Consider the following 23,296-nt stretch of genomic DNA (forward strand, 5'->3'; position numbering starts at 1 on the left):
TCTTTCGGCTACGTCTAAATAAAAATAAAATAATCTCCCTCTGACTCGAGATGACTTGATCTCCCTCTGACTCGAGACGACTTGTCCGCCTGGTCAACTGACTGCGCAGCCTGGAGCACACATGCACAAAAGAGACGCATCCGAGTGTCAAAGCTATGCATTTGAAAATGCAGAAAATACAGTCGACGAGCGGGGTCGTTTTATTATACTATTTCAACTAATTGAGAAATTGGTTTAATCTCTATAAAACCAACATATTCATGCTAAAACTCCGGGCATCCCACTCGCCCAAAGAGCTGGGGAGCTGTAGTATGATAATCGGCAAGGACGACACTATTGCCTCTCAGGTGATCAGCCTGTCAAAGACAGACTACACATGATCAAAATGGAACCAAATTCACCCTTGATTTTTGAAGCGAGAATGATGCGATAGCACCCAGCACAATAGCCTACAATGCAAGCGTTTCCAATATCTAGAACGAAACGACTGACACGAGAATATCCTTTGCCCTATCAAATACTTACATCGTCCATCCGCACTTGCATGATACATACATTATGTGCCTAACGACTGTCACATAATGAAGCCAACATCAATCAACAGCCAAATATCGCGGAATAAACATTCCAAACTCCAATGACTATATTATTTAATCATTCCATAGACCACGAGGTACTGTCCATGACGTATTTTACTGATAAATAACATGACTGAAGAAACGATGTAATGATATAACGTTGGACTGTATTGCATAGACTAATATTGATTGTATGAGGAATATATTACACTTTAACTATTTCCTAAGCTCATTTTCTTATGAAAAGTCTTTCAGAACTAACGGAGGGTAGGGCAACAATTTGCACGTAACTTGTAGTTGGCTATTGTAACGTGCACCATACACAATAAGGAAAACAAAATGTAACTCCTGTTCAAAATACCACGAACAATTTTCAGATCCCTGCGCAGCAAAGTCTCCGCAAAGCCAGTATTGGTCTGCATTACACAGTGCTAAGCATGTTTAGACAGGCTACTGTATTTATCTCCGGCCGTGCGACACAAAATGTTGATTTGACTCTTTCATCAGCCCTTACCGAACCGCTTCTGTGTTCAAAGACATGCAAGAGTCCGACCCGAACCGAGTCTTCTCGTCCCTGATACTGAATAATTCGAAAGGTAATTAGCAAGCAAGATAACGATGTCAAATGGCACAAACAATTACAAACCCGTTCGTCCAGGGTATAAATTAACAGTATATATCACGGCTCCAGCGAGAATCAAGTCTTCCGTTCTTGTCGGTTGCTGTTCACTAATCTCGACGGTTTTCGGTTCTGAAAGTCGGGGGGGGGGGGGGTGTTCGTCAAGACAGTCCGTACAGTATCTCGGTCTACGGTCTGGTGGGAGAGAGGGGCAAGAAGGTGGACTGATAGTCTGGGACTTGTAGTGTTTGGCTATCCACGCCCAAACGATACATAGCACGCAGTGGGAGGAGTAAGGACTACAGGTACCAGCATGCAACGCAGTACACCAGCCGCTCAAGGGGAAAGGGGGATCGCAACGGTGCGCTAAACTGAAAAAGCTTACCGAATTAACAAAGTGAAAATTGACATTTTCATCATAAAGACACCGAGTTATATTGAATGAATGCACGAATAACAATAATATATAATCCAATAAATGGAAGTACCCCTACGGATGATGGTTGTATTTATGGACTAAAGCAGGCCAACAAAAAAGAGTGAGAGGTATTAGTTCTAGAGCAGCGAATTAACACGAGGGACCAAGATCTTGGCTGGTCTGTGAAGAGAAAATACTCAAATTTCACTGTGTAGTTATGTTATGGAGTCTAGAGCTGGGCGATATAGACAACAATCCATATCGCAATAAATTGCCTGAATAAATGCAATAACGATAAATAGAAAGATAAGTGTATAACATTAATGTGCACCTCCTTTAAAAACAAATAATTATCATTTAAACTACAATTACTATTTTGATGGTTTTAGCCATCAATTACTTGTCACCTTTAACAATCACCCATATTAGCAAACCTATTTAATTCTAACTTCACATTTCTCTAGTATAGGCTACATGTTGTAATGAATGATATCAGCAAAATGCCTGCGATAGGTGTTCGGTATTGGTCTGTATCGATCATTTTCGGTTTATCTTCCCAGCTCTAATTGTGTACCCATCATTATCATATGAAATTACAGTAGGCTTTATGGGTTTGATGTATGGCCAATAGGCATAGCCTTGCTGATTGTGGCAGAAATGTATTTGGACAGACTTTCCTAAACAGTATGAAACATTACATTTTCACAAAAATAATTAAGATTGATATGACCACATTATATTCTCACCCCTTGAGATCAAGTTATACATACCCTGCTTACACTACTTGACAGTACACATTGCCCCAATGCCTCTCTTTCACCCTGTCTCCTGAGTGGCACAGCGGTCTAAGGCACTGCATCTCAGTGCAAGAGTTGTCACTACAGTCCCTGGTTTGAATCCAGGCTGTATCACATCTGGCTGTGATTGGGAGTCCCATAGGGCGGCGCGCAATTGGCCCAGTGTTGTCCAGGTTTGGCCGGGGTAGGCCGTCATTGTAAATAAGAATTTGTTCTTAACTGACTTGCCTAGTTAAATAAAGTTTACACACTCTTGACAACCAGGCCTCCAATCAACGTGTACCTCAAACATACATCTTAACACTGACCTCCATCACTGCTCTGAATTCAACCCTGTTTGCCCTATTCCAGACATCTTCAATTTCAACCCCCTCCCCAATCACAATCGTCATTTACTGATATTCAGAAATGCATAATTTCTGACGACTCAAACTGAATTATTCTGCTGCTCTATGTTCGCTACATACTCAAGTCTGAGACTGCCATCGTTGAAGTCGTTTGTGGTGACAATAAAATAACAATAACGAGGCTATATACAAGGAGTACCGGGACCAAGTCAGTGTACTGGGGTACGAGGTAGTTGGGGTGATTGATTGAGGTAATACAGTATGTACATGTTGGTTTGGTGATTGATTGATTGATTGAAGTACTATGTACATGTAGGTAGGGGTAAAAAGCAGAAAGTCTGAGTAGCCATTTGTTTAACTGTTCAGCAGTCTTATGGCTTTGCGATAGAAGCTGTTCAGGAGCTTTTTGGTCCCAGACTTGGGGCTCCGGTACCACTTGCCGTGCGGTATATTTGACATAATTTAGGGCCTTCCCTGGACACCGCCTGGTATAGAGGTCCTGGATGGCTGGGAAAACGGACCCAGTGATGCAATAGGCTGTACGCAGGACCCTCTGTAGCGCCTTGCGGTCGGATGCCGAGTAGTTGCCATAGCAAGCGGTGATGCAGCCAGTCAAGATGCTTTCAATTGTGCATCTGTATAACTTTTTGAGGATCTGAGGGCCCATGCCAAATCTTTTCAGCCTCCTGAGGGGGAAGAGGCGTTGTCGTGCCCTCTGTGTTTGGACATGTTGGTGTGTTTGGACCTTGATAGGTCCTTAGTGATGTGGACACAGAGGAACTTGAAGCTCTCGACTGTCTCCACTACAGCCCCGCCGATGTGAATGGGAGCGTGCTAGGCCCTCCATGTGTTTTTGCCTACTCTCACCACCTGGGGGTGACCCGTCAGAAAGTCCATTATCCAACTGCAGAGCGAGGTGTTTAATCCCTGGGTCCTTAGCTTAGTAATGAGCTTGGAGGGCACAATGGTGTTGAACGCTGAGCTGTAGCGAATGAACAGCATTCTTACGTAGATTTTTACTTTTGTCCAGATGGGAAAAGGCAGTGTGGAGTGCAATAGAGATTGAGTCATCTGTGGATCTGTTGGGGCGGTATGCAAATTGGAGTGGGTCCAGGGTGTCTGGGATGAAGGTGTTGATGTGAGCCATGACCAGCCTTTCAAAGCATTTTATGGCTACAGATTTAATTGCTACAGGGCGATAGTCATTTAGACAGGTTACCTCGGCGCTCTTGGGCACATTGACTATGGTGGTCTGCTTGAAACATATGGGTATTAGGATCAAGGAGAGGTTGAAAATGTCAGTGAAGACACTTGCCAGCTTGTCAGCGCAAGTCCTTTTAACCCGTCTGGCCCTCTGGCCTTGTGAATGTTAACCTGTTTAAAGGTCTTACTCATATCGGCTACGAAGAGCGTGGTCACATAGTTATCCAGAACAGCTGGTGCTCTCATGCATGGCTCAGTGTTGAATGCCTCGAAGCAAGCATAGAAGGCATTTAGCTCATCTGGTAGGCTTGCGTCACTGGGCAGCTCGCAGCTGGGTTTGCCTTTGTAATCCGTAATAGTTTGCAAGTCTTGCCACATCCGACGAGCGTCAGAGCCGGTGTAGTAGGATTTGATCCTAGTCCTGTATTGACACTTTGCCTGTTTGATGGTTCATTGGAGGACGTAGCAGAATTTCTTGTAAGTTTTCGGATTTCTGTCCCGCTCCTTGAAAGCGGCATCTCCAGCCTTTAGCTCAGTTTGGATGTTTCCTGTAATCCATGGCTTTTGGTTTGGGTATGGTCACTGTGGGGACTATGTTGTCGATGCACTTATTAATGAAGCCGTTGACTGATGTGGTAAACTCCTCAATGCCATCGGATGAATCCCGGAACATATTCCAATCTGTGCTAGCAAAACAGTCCTGTAGCTTAGAGTCCACTTCAGCGGATGACTTCGGTATTGAGCACATCACTGGTACTTCCAGTTTGAGTATTTGTTTGTAAGCAGTAATTAAGAGGATGTAGTTATGGTCAGATTTGCCAAATGGAGGGCAAGGGAGGTCTTTGCATGCGTCTCTGTGTGTAGAGTAGAGGTGATCTAGAGTTTTTTTTTTTGCCTCTAGTTGCACAGGAGACATGCTGGTAGAAATGTCAGTTTTCCTGCATTAAAATCCCCGGGTCATTAGGGAGCTTCTAATCTGGCTGAGCATTTTCTTGTTTGCTTATGGCCTCATACAGCTCGTTGAGTGCGGTCTTAGGGCCAGCATTGGTCTGTGGTGGTAAATAGACCACTACGAAAAATATAAATGAAAACTCTCTTGGTAAATAATGTGGTCTACTGTTTATAATGAGAGGTATTCTAACTCAGGCAAGCAGAACCTCGAGACTTTAAATTAGAGATTGCGCACCAACTGTTGTTGACAACACACCCCCCCCCCCCCCTCACCTTACCAGACACACACTCATCTGCCGATGTACAGAAAAAACATGTAGTCCTTGTGAAACAGGATATTACAGTTATTCAGATCCCTTTGATATGATAGTCTTGAACGGAGCTCATCCTGTTTATTTTCCAGTGATTGCACGTTCACCAATAGAATGGAGGGTAAGGGTGACTTATCCATTCACCGTCGCATTCTTGTTAGGTATCCCGCAAGCTGGCCCCTATAGCGGCCCCTCCTTCTCCTCCTCCTCCTCCTCCGAGTGACAGGAATTTGGGCCTGGTCTGGGATGAGCATCATGTCCTTTACCTCTGATTCGATGAAATTGCATTCCTCATCCAAAACTAGGTTAGTAATCACTGTTTTGATGTCCAGAAGCTATTTTCATTCATATGAAACGTTAAGATCAGCACACAAAAAAAACACACAAAATAGCACGATTGGTCAGGAGCCCGTAAAATGGTGGCCATCCCCTCCGGCGCCATTCTGTAGTTCAAAGCCAATGACACATTTTCAAAACGCCGCTTTATCCATGCGTGTTCTGGCTCTAGCCCAACCCATCGGTTTCTGGGACCAATCAGAACGGTTAGAATGTGTTTCTAGAAATTGTTGGGGAGGTACTGAGATCCAGACTCATTGCGGGGAAGAAACTATTGTTTGTGGGCGTGGAGTAGCGTTTGGCCAAAGCAAGGAGTTTGGGTAGCCAGGCAACCATTTCCCCACCTCACACTAGAGAAAGACCGATACAGATTTTTTTGTGCCGATGCCAATAACGATTTTTGGGGGTCAAGGAGGTCAATGACCGTTATTTTAGGCCAAAATTCAATATCAATAAATGTGTTTATTTTTAATTTTTAAATCAAACAATACATTTGACTTTGGTAAAAACAATCTAATTACATTACAACATAATGGTAATACTTTTATTTGAATGGTAGATCTATTGATAAACTGTGTAAATTAAGATGGCCTAGGTCTATTCACAATACAGGTGAAAGCATATTCATTAGAAGTGTGTGCATGCATTGAGTTATTGAGCTTGTTTTGGCTGATCAGTGGAGTCTATTGTGCTAGATGATTAACAATCTGTTGGAGCTAGGAACACAAGTATTTCGCTACACCCGCAATAACATCTGTTAAATTATGCCTTCCATTTGGGACTGATGTTAGCTTACTGATCAACAACATTTGCATAGAAGGGAAAGGGGGATACCTAGTCAGATGTACAACTGAATGCATTCAAATGAAATGTGTCTTCCCCTCTGAATCAGAGAGGTGTGGGGGCTGCCTTAATCGATACGCCCGGGGAACAGTGGGTTAACTTCCTTGATCAGGGGCAGAACGACATATTTTTACCTTGTCAGCTTGGGGATTCAATCCAGCAACCTTTTAGTTATTGGCCCAACGCTCCTACCCGCCAGGCTACCTGCTGCCCCAATGTGTCACTCCAGCATGTCACGCCTGTATGAAAGGACATCATATACTGTAGGCACTGCTGACCCATACAAATGGGTCCAACTTAAGGTCATGATTTGTGATCACGGATGCATTTTCCGTGATCTGGGAAAAGTTTTTTTTCTCCAACTGTCAGGACACATCTCTAAACAACTCAGCTGTCAGGACAAAAATTGAAACAACTCAATTGGCTAGTTCAGCTATCTGTTAAGAAACAGGTTTTAACTTCATCCTACTGCTACGATTGGATAGAACAAGGCTGTAACTCCATTCCCTTCATATCTCTCTCCATTGCTCATATCACTTGGTGCTGTTTACTGCTACTATGAGAACTAGCTCAATGGTCGACGACATTTGCTACCAAGCCATTCATTTGCATAATATTTAACAAGGAGAGCGAGGGCAGGCAAAAAGATGAAACAATGTTGCATGTTCTGTCTAAATGACTCAAATCTGCCCGTAGTTTGAGAGGTGAGAATGCACACACGTGCACTGATCTACAGCTTTCTTGGACCATAAACATGCAGGAAGATTCTTAGGTAGCTAAACCTATTGCCAACCTTTATTTAGGCAGTTTAAAACAATTCCTTCTTTCTCTATTACGACAATCATCTAATCTGACTATCAATTGTCAATTGACGGGTACAACTGTGGCTGCACACCAGTAAATAGCTAACGTTGCACCCCAAGTCAGATGGCTCGTTGCCAAAAATGCTGCATGTTCAAAATGATAACCAGCTGTTAGCTCATATCTGATATTTTAGCACCACGTTTATCTAGCCAGCTAGCTAGCATAGTAGATAATACAGCTAGATAGCTAACACCACAGATGAAAGGATTACTTATCATAATCTTTCTAACAGGTCACATAGCTACATGCTTAGCTAGCTTGCTTATTGCATGCATGTCCAGGCACGTTGACACAAGCCTTATTATTAGTGAATTAAGTAAACTAATATTTTCAACAGGAGTTAGATTTTTGTCACGTGTTAATTTATCAATTCCTTAATACTGCACCTTTCTGTTAGAGAATGAGCTAGCTTGCTGCTGATTTTCCCAGCTAGATATTCCTCTGCATTGTACAGTGCTCGTGGCTCAGGCAGTGAGTGGCGGCTGGCATAGCAGCAGGGCTGATAGACTAGAAAAGGCCAATATGGCCCGATATATTGGCTCGGACGATTATCAGTCATTCTCTACCTCGCACCCCACATCTGTCTACCCTACATCACTTGGTACTGTTTTCTGTATGGTTATTTTAACTGGGCTCTCTCAAATTGACCTTCGCTGTCCTCCCAACTCCTCCACCTCTCTTCCTGCTCAAACTCATTCATATAGTCACAGGACAGCATATAGGCCCTAAACCCGTCCTTGACCCCTCTTGCATGGTAATTCATTTCTTCATCTTCTTATCACTGTGCAGACAGTTTTAACTGTTAGAACATTCTGATTAAAATCAATTTCTGAGGATGAATGGTTCAAATGAATTTATACTGCTTCATGACTGAAACCTCAGGGCAAATTCAAAATATAAATGGTGAACTCGACCTGCACGTCCTTACCTTTCTTTACATCTCATCTAACTTTCCCAGTTGTATCATTAATGTGTGGAGTCAATGAAAACTATGCATTAGATATACAGTGCATTCGGAAAGTATTCAGACCCCTTGTCTTTTTCAACATTTTGTTACGTTCCAACATTATTCTAAAATGTATTTAATAGTTTTTTCCCCTCATCGATCTACACACAACACTCCACAATGACAAAGCAAAAACAGGTTTTTAGAAATGTTTGCAAATTTATATAAAAAAAACCCAGAAATATCACATTTACATAAGCATTAAGACCCTTTACTCAGTACTTTGTTGAAGCACCTTTGACAGGACTACAGCCATGAGTCTTCATGGGTATGACACTACAAGCTTGGCACACCTGTATTTGGGGAGTTTCTCCCATTCCTCTCTGCAGATCATCTCAAGCTCTGTCAGGTTGGATGGGGAGCGTCGCTGCACAGCTATTTTCAGGTCTCTTCAGAGATGTCCGATCGGGTTCAAGTCCGGGCTCTGGCTAGGCCACTCAAGGACAGCCCTGGAGCCACTACTGCGTTGTCTTGGCTGTGTGCTTAGGGTTGTTGTCCTTTTTGAAGGTGAACCTTTGCCCAAGTCTGACGCTTGGCAATCAGACGAAAGAGTTCAATCTTGGTTTCATCAGACCAGACAATATTGTTTCTCATGGTCTGAGAGTCTTTAGGTGCCTTTTGGCAAACTCCAAGCGGGCTATCATGCCCCTTTTACTGATGAGTGGCTTCCATCTGGCCACTCTACCATAAAGGCCTGATTGGTGGAGTGCTGCAGAGACGGTTGTCCTTCTGGAAGATTTTCCAATCTCCAAAGAGGAACTCTAGAGCTCTGTCAGAGTAACCATCGGGTTCTCTGTCACCCCCCTGACCAAGGCCCTTCTCCCCCGATTGCTCAGTTTGGCCGGGCGGCCAGCTCTAGGAAGAGTCTTGGTGGTTCCAAACTTCTTCCATTTAATAATGATGGAGGCCACTGTGTTCTTCGAGACCTTCAATACTGCAGAAATGTTTTGGTACCCTTCCCCAGATTTGTGCCCCGACACAATCCTGTTTCGTAGCTCTACGGACAATTCCTTCGACCTCATGGCATGATTTTTGCTCTTACATACACTGTCAACTGTGGGACCTTTATATAGACAGGTGTGTGCCTTTCCAAATCATGTCCAATCAATTGAATTTACCACAGGTGGACTACAATGAAGTTGTAGAAACATCTCAAGGATGATCAATGGAAATAGGTTGTACCTGAGCTCTATTTCAAGTTCATAGCAAAGGGTCTGAATAGTTATGTAAATAAGGTATCTGTTTTTTTAAATTGTATTGTGTGTAGATTGTTGATGAAAAATGTTGTTTTAATAAATTTTAGGATACGGCTGTAATGTAACAAAATGTGGAAAAAAATCAAGGGGTCTGAATACTTTCCGAAGGTATTGTAGACCTATGTTTAAGTTTTTGACATCACTCAAGAGTACTGATGCAAGAAAAGGGTCATTTTAGAGATGCAGTATATTTCATCATTTGAAACGCATGACAACCTGGCCCTTTCATTGAGGCACAATAGGCTTACACAGCAAAAAAACATATTATTTCCACAATCCGATAGAATGGTTACTGATGTTGGGTCATTTTTGGGGGTTATTTCCTGCTTGTTGGGTTGTTTTAGCAGTAACTCAACAGGTTGGGTACAAGTAAATTAATCTCATGACAGGCATTTGTAATCAAACCCCAACAATCGGATACCGGGGGACAGCAACTCTCTGCAAAACCCATTACCACTTATTGTGCCACTGGACAGAAACAAATGGGTAAGTTAACCTTTAGTTATAGTTATTTAAATGAGCTAATTGTTTAGCTAGATAACATACCTCAATCGACTACCTCAATCGTTATTTCAAATCATTCTGGTGACTTTACAGCAATTGCTAGCTAGATAGCTTCTAGCATAAGCTAGCTAACGTCTAGGTTGAAGATAACAAAGGTTAAGACAAGTTATGATTCCATATGGAAGCTTTTCGAAAAATAAACAAATTTATGAGACCAGCGGCGTTGCTAACTACTAGTGCCATTGCTAACTACTGGTGCCGTTGCTAACTACTTGTGCCGTTGCTAACTACTTGTGCCGTTGCTAACTACCAGCGCTGTTGCTATGACCAGCGCCGTTGCAAACTAGCATAGCTGGTCCCATTGTTTCAAAGAGTTATGCAATATTAAAATCCTCTTGTCTTAACCTTTGTCATCTTCTTCTTAGGCTAATGTTAAAAGAAAGTATTCACACCCCTGACTTTTACCACATTTTGTTGTGTTACAGCCTGAATTTAAAATGGATTCTATTTATATTTTTTGTCACTGGCCTACACACAATACCTCATTAATGTCAAAGTGGAATTATGTTTTACGAAAGTTTTACAAATGAATGAAAATTGAACAGCCGAAAGTATTCAACCCATTTGCTATTGCATGTCTAAATAAGTTCAGGAGTAGAAATGTGCTTAACAAGTCACATGAATTGCATTGACTCACTCTGTGTGCAATAATGATTTTTGAATGACTACATCATCTCTGTACCCCAATCTCTGTAAGGTCCCTCAGTCGAGCAGTGAATTTCAAACCCAGATTAAACCCCGACTAGGGAGGTTTTCCAATGCCTCGCAAAGGGCAAAAATGTAAAAAAGCAGACATTGAATATCCCTTTGAGCATGGTGAAGTTATCACTACAAAGATACAGGTGTCCTTCTTAACTCAGTTAATTGACAGAGTGAAAAGAAGGAAGCCTGTACATGATACAAATATTCCAAAACATGCATCCTGTTTCCAACAAGGCACTAAAGTAATACTGAAAAGAAAATTGTCCTGAACACAAGGCCGTCATTGTAAATAAGAATTTGTTCTTAACTTCTCTAGGGTAGGGGCCAGCATTTGGAATTTTGGATGAAAAGCGTGCCCAAATTAAACTGCCTAGAAGATAGGATATGCATATAATTGGTAGATTTGGATAGAAAACACTCTAAAGTTTCCAAAACCGTTAAAATAGTGTCTGTGAGTATAACAGAACTGATTTGGCAGGAGAAAACCTGAGAAAATATCCATTCAGGAAGTAGGATTTTATGTTGTTGTAGTTTTCTATTCAATGCCATTAGTGTCCATTGACTTAGGACTCAAATTGCAGTTCCTATGCCTTCCACTAGATGTCAACAGTCTTTAGAAATGGTTTCAGGCTTGTATTCTGAAAAATGAGGGAGTAAGAGCAGTCTGAATGAGTGGACCCTGCCATGTCACAGAGCTTATTCATGCACGCGGCCGAGAGAGTGCCTTTCTTGTTTACCTTTTATACTGACAACGTTATTGTCTGGTTGAAATATTATCGATTATTTAGGTTGAAAACAACCTGAGGATTGAATATAAACATCGTTTGACATGTTTCTATGAACTTTACGGATACAATTTGGATTTTTTTGTCTGCCTGTTGTGACTGCGTTTGAGCCTGTGGATTACTGAAGAAAACGCAGGAACAAAACGCAGGTTTTTGGATATGAAGAGACTTTATCGAACAAAATGAACATTTATTGAATAAATGAATGTCTTCTGAGTGCAACCATATGAAGATCATCAAAGGTAAGTGATTAATTTTATCTCTGTTTCTGACTTGTGTAACTCTTCTACTTGGCTGGTTATTGTTTGTAATGATTTGTCTACTGGGCGATGTTCTCAAATAATCGTAAGGTATGCTTTCGCCGTAAAGCATTTTTGAAATCTGACACCGTGGTTGGATTCACAATAAGTTCATCTTTAAACCTATGTAAAATAGCTGTATCTTTTCTGAATTTTTATAATGAGTATTTCTGTATTTGAATTTGGCGCTCTGCAATCTCACTGGATGTTGGCCAGGTGGGACGCTAGCGTCCCACATAACCTAGAGAGATTAACTGACTTGCCTAGTTAAATAAAGGTTAAATACATGTTTGAGGCAAATTCAATACAACATGGTGGCTGTATCATGTTATGGGTATGCTTGTACTTGTTAATGAATGAGCAGTTTTTCAGGATAAAAACATTACGGAATGGAGCTAAGCACAGTCAGAATCCTGATTCAGTCTGCTTCCCAACAGACACTGGGAGATTAATTCACCTTTCAGCAAGACAATAACCTAAAAAAAGGCAAACATCTACAATGGAGTTGCTTACCAAGAAGACAGTGAATGCCGAGTGGCCGAGTTACATATTTGACTTAAATCTGCTTGAAAATCTATGGCAAGATTTGAAAATGGTAGTCTATCAATGATCAACAACCATTTAGACAGAGCCTGAAGAATTTTGAAAAGAATAATGACAAAATATTGTACAATCCAGGTGCGCAAAGCTCTTAGAGAATTACTCAGAAAGACTCACAGCTGTAATCTCTGCCAAAGGTGATTCTAACATGTATTGACGCAGGGGTGCGAATACTTGTGTAAATTATTTATTTCTATATTTCATATTCATTCAATTTTAAATGTTTTATAATATTATGTTTTCACTTTGTCATTATAGGGTATCGTGTGTAGATGGGTGAGAAAAAAAAATATTTAATTGATCTTGAATTCAGGCAGTACCACAACAAAATGTGGAATAAGTCAAGGGGTATGAATACTTTGTGAAGGCACTGTATTTCTTCAGTTTAAAACATTGTTTCAAATAAATATATACAGTTGAAGTCGGAAGTTTACATAAACTAGTTTTAATGACTCCAACCTAAGTGTTTCAACCACTCCACAAAATTCTTGCTAACAAACTATAGTTTTGGCAATTAGGTTAGGACATCTACTTTGCGCATGACACAAGTAATTTCACAGATTATTTCACTTATAAATCACTGGATCACAATTCCAGTGGGTCAGAAGTTTACATGAGTTGACTGTGCCTTTAAATAGCTTGTAAAATTCCAGAAAATTACAGTGGGACTGTTTGAGGTTGTGGACAGGTGTCTTTTATACTGATAACAAGTTCAAACTGGTGCCATTAATACAGGTAACGAGTGGAGGACAGAGGAGCCTCTTAAAGAAGAAGTTACAGGTCTGTGAGAGCCAGAAATCTTGCTTGTTTGTAGGTGACCAAATACTTATTTTCCACCATAATTTGCAAATAAATTCATAAAAAATCCTACAATGTGATTTTCTGGAATTTTTTTCTCATTTTGTCTGTCATGGTTGAAGTGTACCTATGATGAAAATTATAGGCCTCTCATCTTTTTAAGTGGGAGAAGTTGCACAATTGGTGGCTGACTAAATACTTTTTTGCCCCACTGTATGTCATGGCTTTAGAAGCTTCTGGTAGGCTAATTGACATAATTTAAGTCAATTGGAGGTGTGTCTGTGGATGTATTTCAAGGCTTACCTTCAAACTCAGTGACTCTTGACATAATGGGAAAATCAAAAGAAATCAGCCAAGACCTCAGAAACAAATTGTAGAAAAATGGTATCACAAGTCTGGTTCATCCTTAGGAGCAATTTCCAAATGCCTGAAGGTACCATGTTCATCTCTACAAACAATAGTACGCAAGTAATAACACCATGGGACCACGCAGCCGTCATACTGCTCAGGAAGGAGACGCATTCTGTCTCCTAGAGATGAACATACTTTGGTGCGAAAAGTGCAAATCAATCCTAGAACAACAGTAAAGGACCATGTGAAGATGCTGGAGGAAACAGGTACAAAAGTCTCTATATCCACAGTAAAACGAGTCCTATATCGACAAAACCCGAAAGGCCGCTCAGCAAGGAAGAAGCTACTGCTCCAAAACCGCCGTAAAAAAGCCAGACTACGGTTTGCAACTGCACATGGGGACAAAGATCATACTTTTTGGAGAAATGTCCTCTGGTCTGATGAAAAGAAAATAGAACTGTTTGGCCATAATGACCATCGTTATGTTTGGAGGAAAAAGGGGAAGGCTTGCAAGCCGAAGAACCCCATCCCAACCGTGAAGCACGGGGGTGGCAGCATCATGTTGTGGGGGTGCTTTGCTGCAGGAGGGACTTGTGCACTTCACAAAATAGATGGCATCATGAGGTTGGAAAATTATGTGGATATATTGACGCAACATCTCACGACATCAGTCAGGAAGTTAAAGCTAAAATGGGTCTTCCAAATGGACAATAACCCCAAGCATACCTCCAAAGTTGTGGCAAAATGGCTTAGGGACAACAAAGTCAAGGTACTGGAATGGCCATCACAAAGCCCTGACCTCAATGTTATAGACAATTTGTGGGCAGAACTGAAAACGCGTGTGTGAGCAAGGAGGCCTAGAAACCTGACTCAGTTACATCAGCTCTGTCAGGAGGAATGGGCCAAAATTCACCCAACTTATTGTGGGAAGCTTGTGGAAGACTACCCGAAACGTTTGACCCATGTTAAACAATTTAAAGGCAATGCTACCAAATACGAATTGAGTGTATGTAAACTTCTGACCCACTGGGAATGTGATGAAAGAAATGAAATCTGAAATAAATCATTCTCTCTACTATTATTCTGACATTTCACATTCTTAAAACAAAGTGGTGACCCTAACTGACCTAAGACAGGGAATTTTTATTAGGATTAAATGTCAGGAATTGTGAAACTGAGTTTAAATGTATTTGGCTAAGGTGTATGTTAACTTCCGACTTCAACTGTATTTTGTGTTTCATCAAATGCAGGGGTGACCTGTGATGGAGTTTCATCAGACTTGTTGTTGTCTTCCATAGGGGGAGAAAAGGGCAAGTGACCTGGCAAAGGATGCTGAAACCCTTCTAATGGTAAGACAATGTGAAAAATATACTAGGCCAATAATAAATATGCTTTTCGACATCATACTTTTCTTGTTCTTTATGGAAATTGACATACCAATGCCCTGATCCAATAATTTGGGATTTGTTTTCCACTTATAGACCTGTTTTGTGATGTGGCCCTGAAGGTGGTACCTGCCATCCTGCCTCCATGGTCATACAGAATGGATGGGGAAATGATTCACCCCTAATTTTTTTATTTTACCTTTATTTACTGTAACTAGGCAAGTCAGTTAAGAACAAACTCTTATTTTCAATGGCGGCCTAGGAACAGTGGGTTAGTTAACCATGTTTGTTCTTAACTGACTTGCCTGTTCAGGGGCAGAACGACAGATTTGTACCTTGTCAGCACGGGAATCTGAACTTGCAACCTTCCGGTTACTAGTCCAACGCTCTAACCACTAGGCTACCCTGCCGCCCCAATAATAATAATATTAATAATACAACATGTAAGTATACAAGCTGTGGTCTTCCCAGGGGGGTCCGGGGCCATGCCCCCCGGGAGATTACATTTTTGTTGAATGACTGTGAGAAGGTCACTACTGGGGACATTCTACTCCAAAATGCATGAACATTTTATGTTCAGTTTCATTAATTATCTCTTGATCTCAATTACCAGAGAATTCTATATTAAACCCAAATATAATTTAACTAGTGTAACGTTACTGCATCTTTGCTAACAATTATTACATAAATCTATTAATAGCGTTCTCATAGCGATATTTAGAGGACGCAACATTGCATCTGTCCCATTATGGTGTCTGTGAGAGAATGGGCAGTGCCATTGAGGCCATCTCCATTTTGAAGTAGTACATTTTTCTTCACCTACTACTTCTATGAGTTGGTAAACAAACTGAAAGGGTGCACACTGCCACCTGAAGTGTGTTGTTTGAACGGGTATAAAGACAAGGTTGACAATTTACTGCCACCTGCGGTTATGGAATGTTTGCTCACAAGTATAATTCATTGTCTGAGCACTCCCGATGAACTGGATGGAATTATGTGATCCTTCCTTAACCCATAGGAAGTCCCACCCAGTTGACAGTTTTTTTTTTAGCAGTGAGGGCAACAATTTAGCAGCAGCGATGCGCCAATGCTAAATTAATATAGGGGAAACACTGCTTTCTGGACCTTTTGAAATGTAGTGTATTTGTCTCTTTCTAACTTTTACATCCCATGTGTTAAGGAATGGGAGTGGGGTATTGATGGGTAGGGGTTTAAAGTGTAAAGCTATTAAATACAACTATTAAATATTAATAATCACATTGACATGGTATGAAAACCTTTTATTAGCAGGAAATAAAAATTATTTATGCTTGGCAATGCATTGTATTATCCATTACTTTCATCATTCAGTATCTAAATATTGTATTGTTGCTTAAATTAATGACAATAGTATTAAAATAGGGAGAAAATAAATACAAATAAGAATATAGATGGGTTATTATGAAACCAGCTATTGGGTTAGTTAACCCAAATGTTGGTTGATTAGATAACCCATTGCGTTGGGTAAAAAATTATCAATTCAATGCATTGGTTAAAATAACCAATAATACAATTCATGAATTACCCTCATTATGTATGTCCAATTGTGTGCACAAATTTGTTTATATCCCTGTTAGTGAGCATTTCTCCTTTGCCAAGATAATCTATCCACCTGACAGGTGTGGCATATCAAGAAGCTGATTAAAAAGCATGATCATTACACAGGTGTACCTTGTGCTGGGGACAATAAAAGGCCACTAAAATGTCTCTACCATAAGTTGTTTTAGAGAATTTGGCAGTACGTCCAACCAGCTTCACAACCGCAGACCACGTGTAACCATGCCAGCCCAGGACCTCCACATCCGGCTTCTTCGCCTGCGGGATAGTCTGAGACCAGCCACCCAGACAGCTGATGAGTATTTTTGTCAGTAATAAAGCCCATTTGTGGGGGAAAAGTAATTCTTATTGGCTGGGTCTGGCTCCCAAGTGGGTGTGCCATGCTCTCCCAGGCCCGCCCCTGCCCAGTCATGTGAAATCCATAGATTAGGGCCTAATGAATTTATTTCAATTGACTGATTTCCTTATATGAACTGTACCTCAGTAAAATCGTTGAAATTGTTGCATTTATATTTTATTTCAGTATATATCTGTATAGCAGACGCAGTAGCCATTAGACATAAAAAAATACATGTCGGTGTCATAACATGCCACCAACATATCTCTATCTCTCTGGGGTTAGGCCTAAGCTTCTCTTCCTTTATATATACAGTACCAGTCAAAAGTTTGGACACACCTACTCATTCAAGGGTTTTTCTTTATTTTTACTATTTGTAGAATAATAGTGAAGACATCAAAACTATTAAATAAAACATGGAATCATGTGGTACCCAAATATATTTTAGAATTTAGATTCTTCAAAGTAGCCACCCTTTGCCTTGATGACAACTTTGCACACTCTTGGCATTCTCTCAACCAGCTTCATCTGGAATGCTTTTCCAACAGTCTTGAAGGAGTTCCCACATATGCTGAGCACTTGTTGGGTGCTTTTCCTTCACTCTGCGGTCCAACTCATCCCAGACCATCTCAAATGGGTTGAGGTCAGTGATTGTGAAGGCCAGGTCATCTGATGCAGCACTCTAACACTCTTCTACTTGGTCAAATAGGCTTTACACAGCCTGGAGGTGTGTTTTGGGTCATTATACTGTTGAAACAAATGAAAGTCCCACTAAGCACAAACCAGACGGGATGGCGTATCGCTGCAGAATGTTGTGGTAGCCATTAGAGGTCAACCGATTAATCGGAATGGCCGATTAATTGGGGCCGATTTCAAGTTTTCATAACAATCGAAAATCGGTATTTTTGGGCGCCAATTAGACCAATTTCTAAATTTTATTATTTCTTTAAACCTTTATTTAACTAGGCAAGTCAGTTAAGAACACATTCTTATTTTCAATGACGGCCTAGGAACGGTGGGTTAACGGCCTTGTTCAGGGGCAGAACGACAGATTTTCACCTTGTCAGCTCGGGGGATCCAATCTTGCAACCCTACAGTTAACTTGTCCAACGCAATAACGACCTGCCTCTCTCTCGTTGCACTCCACAAGGAGACTGCCTGTTACGCGAATGCAGTAAGCCAAGGTAAGTTGCTAGCTAGCATTAAACTTATCTTATAAAAAACAATCAATCATAATCACTAGTTAACTACACATGGTTGATGATATTACTAGATATCATCTAGCGTGTCCTACTGTCCTATAATCTGACTGAGCATAGAAGCATCTAAGTATCTGACTGAGCGGTGGTAGGCAGAAGCAGGCGCGTAAACATTCATTCAAACAGCACTTTTGTGCATTTTGCCAGCAGCTCTTCGTTATGCGTCAAGCATTGCGCTGTTTATGACTTCAAGCCTATCAACTCCCGAGATGAGGCTGGTGTAACCGAAGTGAAATGGCTAACTAGTTAGTGCACGCTAATAGTGTTTCAAACATCACTCGCTCTGAGCCTTCTAGTAGTGGTTCCCCTTGCTCTGCATGGGTAACGCTGCTTCGATGGTGGCTGTTGTCGTTGTGTTGCTGGTTCGAGCCCAGGGAGGTGCGAGGAGAGGGACGGAAGCTATAAGCATTATTTAAACCAAATTGAACATGTGTCATTATTTACTTGAGGCAAAATTGATTTTCTTGATGTATATTATATTAAGTTAAAATAAGTGTTCATTCAGTATTGTTGTAATTGTCATTATTACAAATAAAAATAAAACAATTGGCTGATTAATCGGCTTTTTATTCCTCCAATAATCGGTATTGGCTTTTTTGTCCCCCCAATAATCGGTATCGGCGTTGAAAAATCATAATCGGTCGACCTCTAGTAGCCATGCTGGTTAAGTGTGCCTTGCATTCTAAATAAATCACAACAGTGCACCAGCAAAGCACCCCCACACCCTCCTCCATGCGTCACGGTGGGAACCATACATGCGGAGATAATCTGTTCACCTACTCTGCGTCTCACAAAGATACGGCGGTTGGAACCAAAAATCTCAAATTTGGACTCATCAGGGACAGGACAGATTTCCTGCGGTCTAATGTCCATTGCTCATGTTTCTTGGCCAAAGCAAGTCTCTTCTTCTTATTTGTGTCTTCAGTAGTGTTTTTTTCTTCTTCAGCAATTCGACCATGAAGGCCTGATTCATGCAGTCTCCTCTGATCAGTTGATATTGAGATGTGTCTGTTACTTGAACTCTGAAGCATTTATTTGGGCTGCAATTTCTGAGGAAATTCCACAAATGAATTTTTAACAAGGCACACCAGTTAATTAAAATGCATCCCATGTGACTACCTCATGAAGCTGGTTGAGAGAATGTCAAGAGTGTGCAAAGCAATCTCCAAGGCAAAGGGCTACCTCGAAGAATTTCAAATATAACATATATTTTCATTTGTTTAACACTTTTTGGTTACTACATGATTCCATATGTGTTATTTGATAGTTTTGATGCCTTCACTATTATTCTACAATGTAGATAGTTTTGATAGTTACTGTATATATTTATTAAATTGTTAATATCATACAGTGGACACCTAAGCCTATAGGCCTATGCATACAATGCCCTGATACAAATGAACCGTGAGGTGGACAATTATTGTTTTAGGAAAGTAGCCTAAAAACAGGTTTAGCATATGCTACACATCGAAACACAAGTAATAGTGTTTTTGTAATTTGTTATAGGCTGTTTTTAAGGATACGTAAATGTGGCTCATTTGGCCAATATCCCTCATATATTGATGGCACTGGTTGCGCCAGGTTGGATCTGAATGCATATGGATGTCCGGTAAATTCCTCAAATGTCCGGTAAATTAAAATCTTCCCGGGCATGTTGTCCGGTGCAACATTTTTCAAAAGGTAACTCTGAAATGGCATATTGTTTTTATGAAGATTTCCGAAAATCTGTCGCCAATTGGATGAAAACATAGCTAGTGCGCTAGTCCAATGTCACTTTGATTATGCTTGTACATCATGGTTCACAAGCAGCCCCAAACATCTAAAGAATAAGCTACCAGCCATACAAGCTTTTCCCTCATACTCATCTGGCGGTTGAGCATTTTTTCGGCTCTATCTATGTAATTGTATATGTAAAAAATATTGACCACAATGGAAATAAGTCCCCAAAGCATGATGTTTCCACCCCCATGCTTCACAGTAGGTATGGTGTTCTTTGGATGCAACTCAGCATTCTTTGTCCTCCAAACACGAACAGTTGGGTTTTTACCACAAATTGTTCTATTTTGGTTTCATCTGACCATATGACATTCTCCCAATCTTCTTCTGGATCATCCCAATGCTCTCTAGCAAACTTCAGACGGGCCTGGACATGTACTGGCTTAAGCAGGGGGACATGTCTGGCACTGCAGGATTTGAGTCCCTGGCGGCGTAGTGTGTTACTGATGGTAGGCTTTGTTACTTTGGTCCCAGCTCTCTGCAGGTCATTCACTAGGTCCCCCCGTGTGGTTCTGGTATTTTTGCTCACCGTTCTTGTGATCATTTTGACCCCACGGCGTGAGATCTTGCGTGGAGCCCCAGATCGAGGGAGATTATCAGTGGTCTTGTATGTCTTCCATTTCCTAAAAATTGCTCTCACAGTTCATTTCTTCAAACCAAGCTGCTTACCTATGGCAGATTCAGTCTTCCCAGCCTGGTGCAGGTCTAAAATGTTGTTTCTGGTGTCCTTTGACAGCTCTTTGGTCTTGGCCATAGTGGAGTTTGGAGTGTGACTGTTTGAGGTTGTGGACAGGTGTCTTTTATACTGATAACAAGTTCAAACAGGTGCCATTAATACAGGTAACGAGTGGAGGACAGAGGAGCCTATTAAAGAAGAAGTTACAGGTCTGTGAGAGTCAGGAATCTTGCTTGTTTGTAGGTGACCAAATACTTATTTTCCACCATAATTTGCAAATTCATTAAAAATGTGATTTTCTGAATGTTTTATCTCATTTTGTCTGTCATAGTTGAAGTGTGCATATGATGAAAATTACAGGCCTCTCTCATCTTTTTAAGTGGGAGAACTTGCACAATTGGTGGCTGACTAAATACTTTTTTGCCCCACTGTATGTTCTGTTTGTCGAAATTTACATAGTTTATTTACTGTGGTGCTGAAAACGCAAACCATGATATTGAAGTGCCTGAAGTTGATATGCTTTGTTATTGGTTGTGTGGTGCATTGGCACAGAAACCTGTCGCTGGAATATTGTTTGCATATATTTTATAGAATTATAAATATGGCATCATAATGTAAAAAATCTGCTTCCCCATAGCTGATCATTGTATGCAGCTGGCTCTGATTGTAGTGTAAAGAAGCAGGCAGGGAGAGTGAGCTCGTCTATGGTGGTCAGCGAACCCCTAACCTTCTGGCTCGTAGCCCTGCTTGGCATCGACCGGGCCACAAAAGCATGCTGAAGTGGCAAAGTTGATATCCACCTATATAAACAAAGGGTCGCTACAGTTATTCTTATTTGTGGTCTTAAACATTATTTTTAGTTACTTCTGAGGAAGGAGGGATTTCAATGTATTTTACTGTACAAGGGGAAGGTCATGTGAAAACATTTGTAACGTTGGGGAAGGGAAGTGCATTGAATGTGAGATGAATCAATTTTTGAAAAATATGCATTATGTGTTCAGAAATTCGACCTTTATCCCATACAATATTAAATACTATTGGCACCATGTGATGTATGAACGCCTTTTTATTGAGTGATTATCATGATGACCAATATATGTGCATACAATAAGAAATGTTTGATGTTTGAGAAGTGTATCAGCCCAAGTTGTTGGCTGATAGTTCAGAGAGATAAGAATTTCAATATTTGAAGTGACCTACACATTTTCATGATGAAATATGATGCTGATAATCACTCCTCTCATATACGCCATTACAGGTGGTAATTAACAATTAACAACACATCTTTCACGTTTTGGACCATTGGTTAGTTATTTTCATAGTTGTAAATGCTGAGGTAAAATAGGTGTGAATGATCAAGGTTAGAGGATCAGCATTTCCACCAATTTAATACCGGTTGCAAGTGTCAACGAGTGTCAGGTGGATGGATACATCTTACAGTTAACTTGAACAGGCTTGTCCTAAAAATACACTGGAATGTTTCGCCACTCGATTATAATGAGGCTATAATATGCGAGCTGAGAACCTATAAGTTCTATTGCCTTGCAAGGTCAAACCGCCTAAAGACAGGTCTCGAAGCCTGTGTTGTCTGCTTAATGCAGAATAGACACAATAGCGTACGCCAAAACATTCAGCAGGCCACGCGTTCATACAGTTGACATCTAGAAAAAAGCTTTTGGTACATCTGGCTTTCCCAATTTCGGATACCTTTAATCAGGCCAGCGCAGGAATCTTACCTAAATCATACGCAGGTATAAACTAAGTAGCTTATGGAATACAATATCACAGACTTGTGAATGACATAACTGGAATATATACACCCGGTTATAGCAACTGTCTAAATGTCTGGTAGTCTAAATGATAATGGAAGTAAACAAGTTTGTTGTTTAACAATGACCTATTTCTTTCCTCTCTCCCGGCCGTTGCTGCACGGTGATGCACCCCACCGGATACATTTTCGTCTTTCTACTATTTCGCAGCCTTCATCTCGGTGAAGGTAGCTAGCTATTGGAGTGTATGATCATTTGTCCATTGCCCAACACCATTCACTCGCGAACAGCACTGAGTGTTGCATGTCGGCTGACAGACTAGTCGTTGACATATTGCCAAATATCAAAATAGAACCAATATACACATCACACTACCCGAGCTACGGAATAACACGACTGATTGTTGTGCCTCCCTATCGAGCACAAGAGGAACCAGGTTGTCTCCACATTGCATTGTGTCAGAGCGGGGTTACCCAGAGACCTTAACGACAGAGCGAAAGCAATCCCGGTTGTGGCTGGCTGCTCCGGTCTTCAGCTATCGACTAGTTTTGGTCACTGCCACGACCAGTGAACGTTTGACGCCATAGGCTCAAAAAACGTAAATACAGTGACTATACATTTGCACACTCCAGTGCACATTTGACTGGTGATTAAAACAATCACACTCAAAACAGCAAGTTTACAGTGAATGAAGCCACAATGTTTTGTTTGAGGCCTCGTCAAAATTACTGTCGTTCCCTTTCAAAATGGGGCTTAGGCTACGGAGAGTAAATTTGGTCGATTTATGGAATATTCGAACGCCTCGTCCAAACAACCTAGGCCTGGGATACTGCTGCTATAGAGTAGTAGCTACAGCATGGCATGTCCCGT

At 41.0% G+C, this 23,296-nt stretch overlaps 1 protein-coding gene across 3 annotated transcripts in view; it reads right to left on the reverse strand.

Moving 5' to 3' along the window:
• Positions 1 to 23,296, reverse strand: part of bcorl1 (BCL6 corepressor like 1) — a 41,113-nt gene that overhangs the window by 16,975 nt on the left and 842 nt on the right. Inside the window, exon 1 of one of the 3 annotated variants that reach the window (XM_090198304.1) lies at positions 1,225 to 1,376. The exons of 1 other annotated variant lie outside the window; for it this stretch is intronic. Coding sequence is in view for 1 of the 2 variants with exons in the window: in XM_090198302.1 (XP_090054428.1) it covers positions 1,093 to 1,118 (26 nt within the window). In the remaining variant the exon portion in view is untranslated. Of the gene's footprint in view, positions 1 to 1,092; positions 1,377 to 23,296 lie in introns of those variants that run through there. One more of the 3 variants, XM_090198302.1, reaches the window with a different exon arrangement.

This window comes from Oncorhynchus mykiss, chromosome 14, assembly GCF_057628025.1.
Source record: "Oncorhynchus mykiss isolate SJ-2025 chromosome 14, ASM5762802v1, whole genome shotgun sequence".
Classification (NCBI taxonomy): Eukaryota; Metazoa; Chordata; class Actinopteri; order Salmoniformes; family Salmonidae; genus Oncorhynchus; species Oncorhynchus mykiss.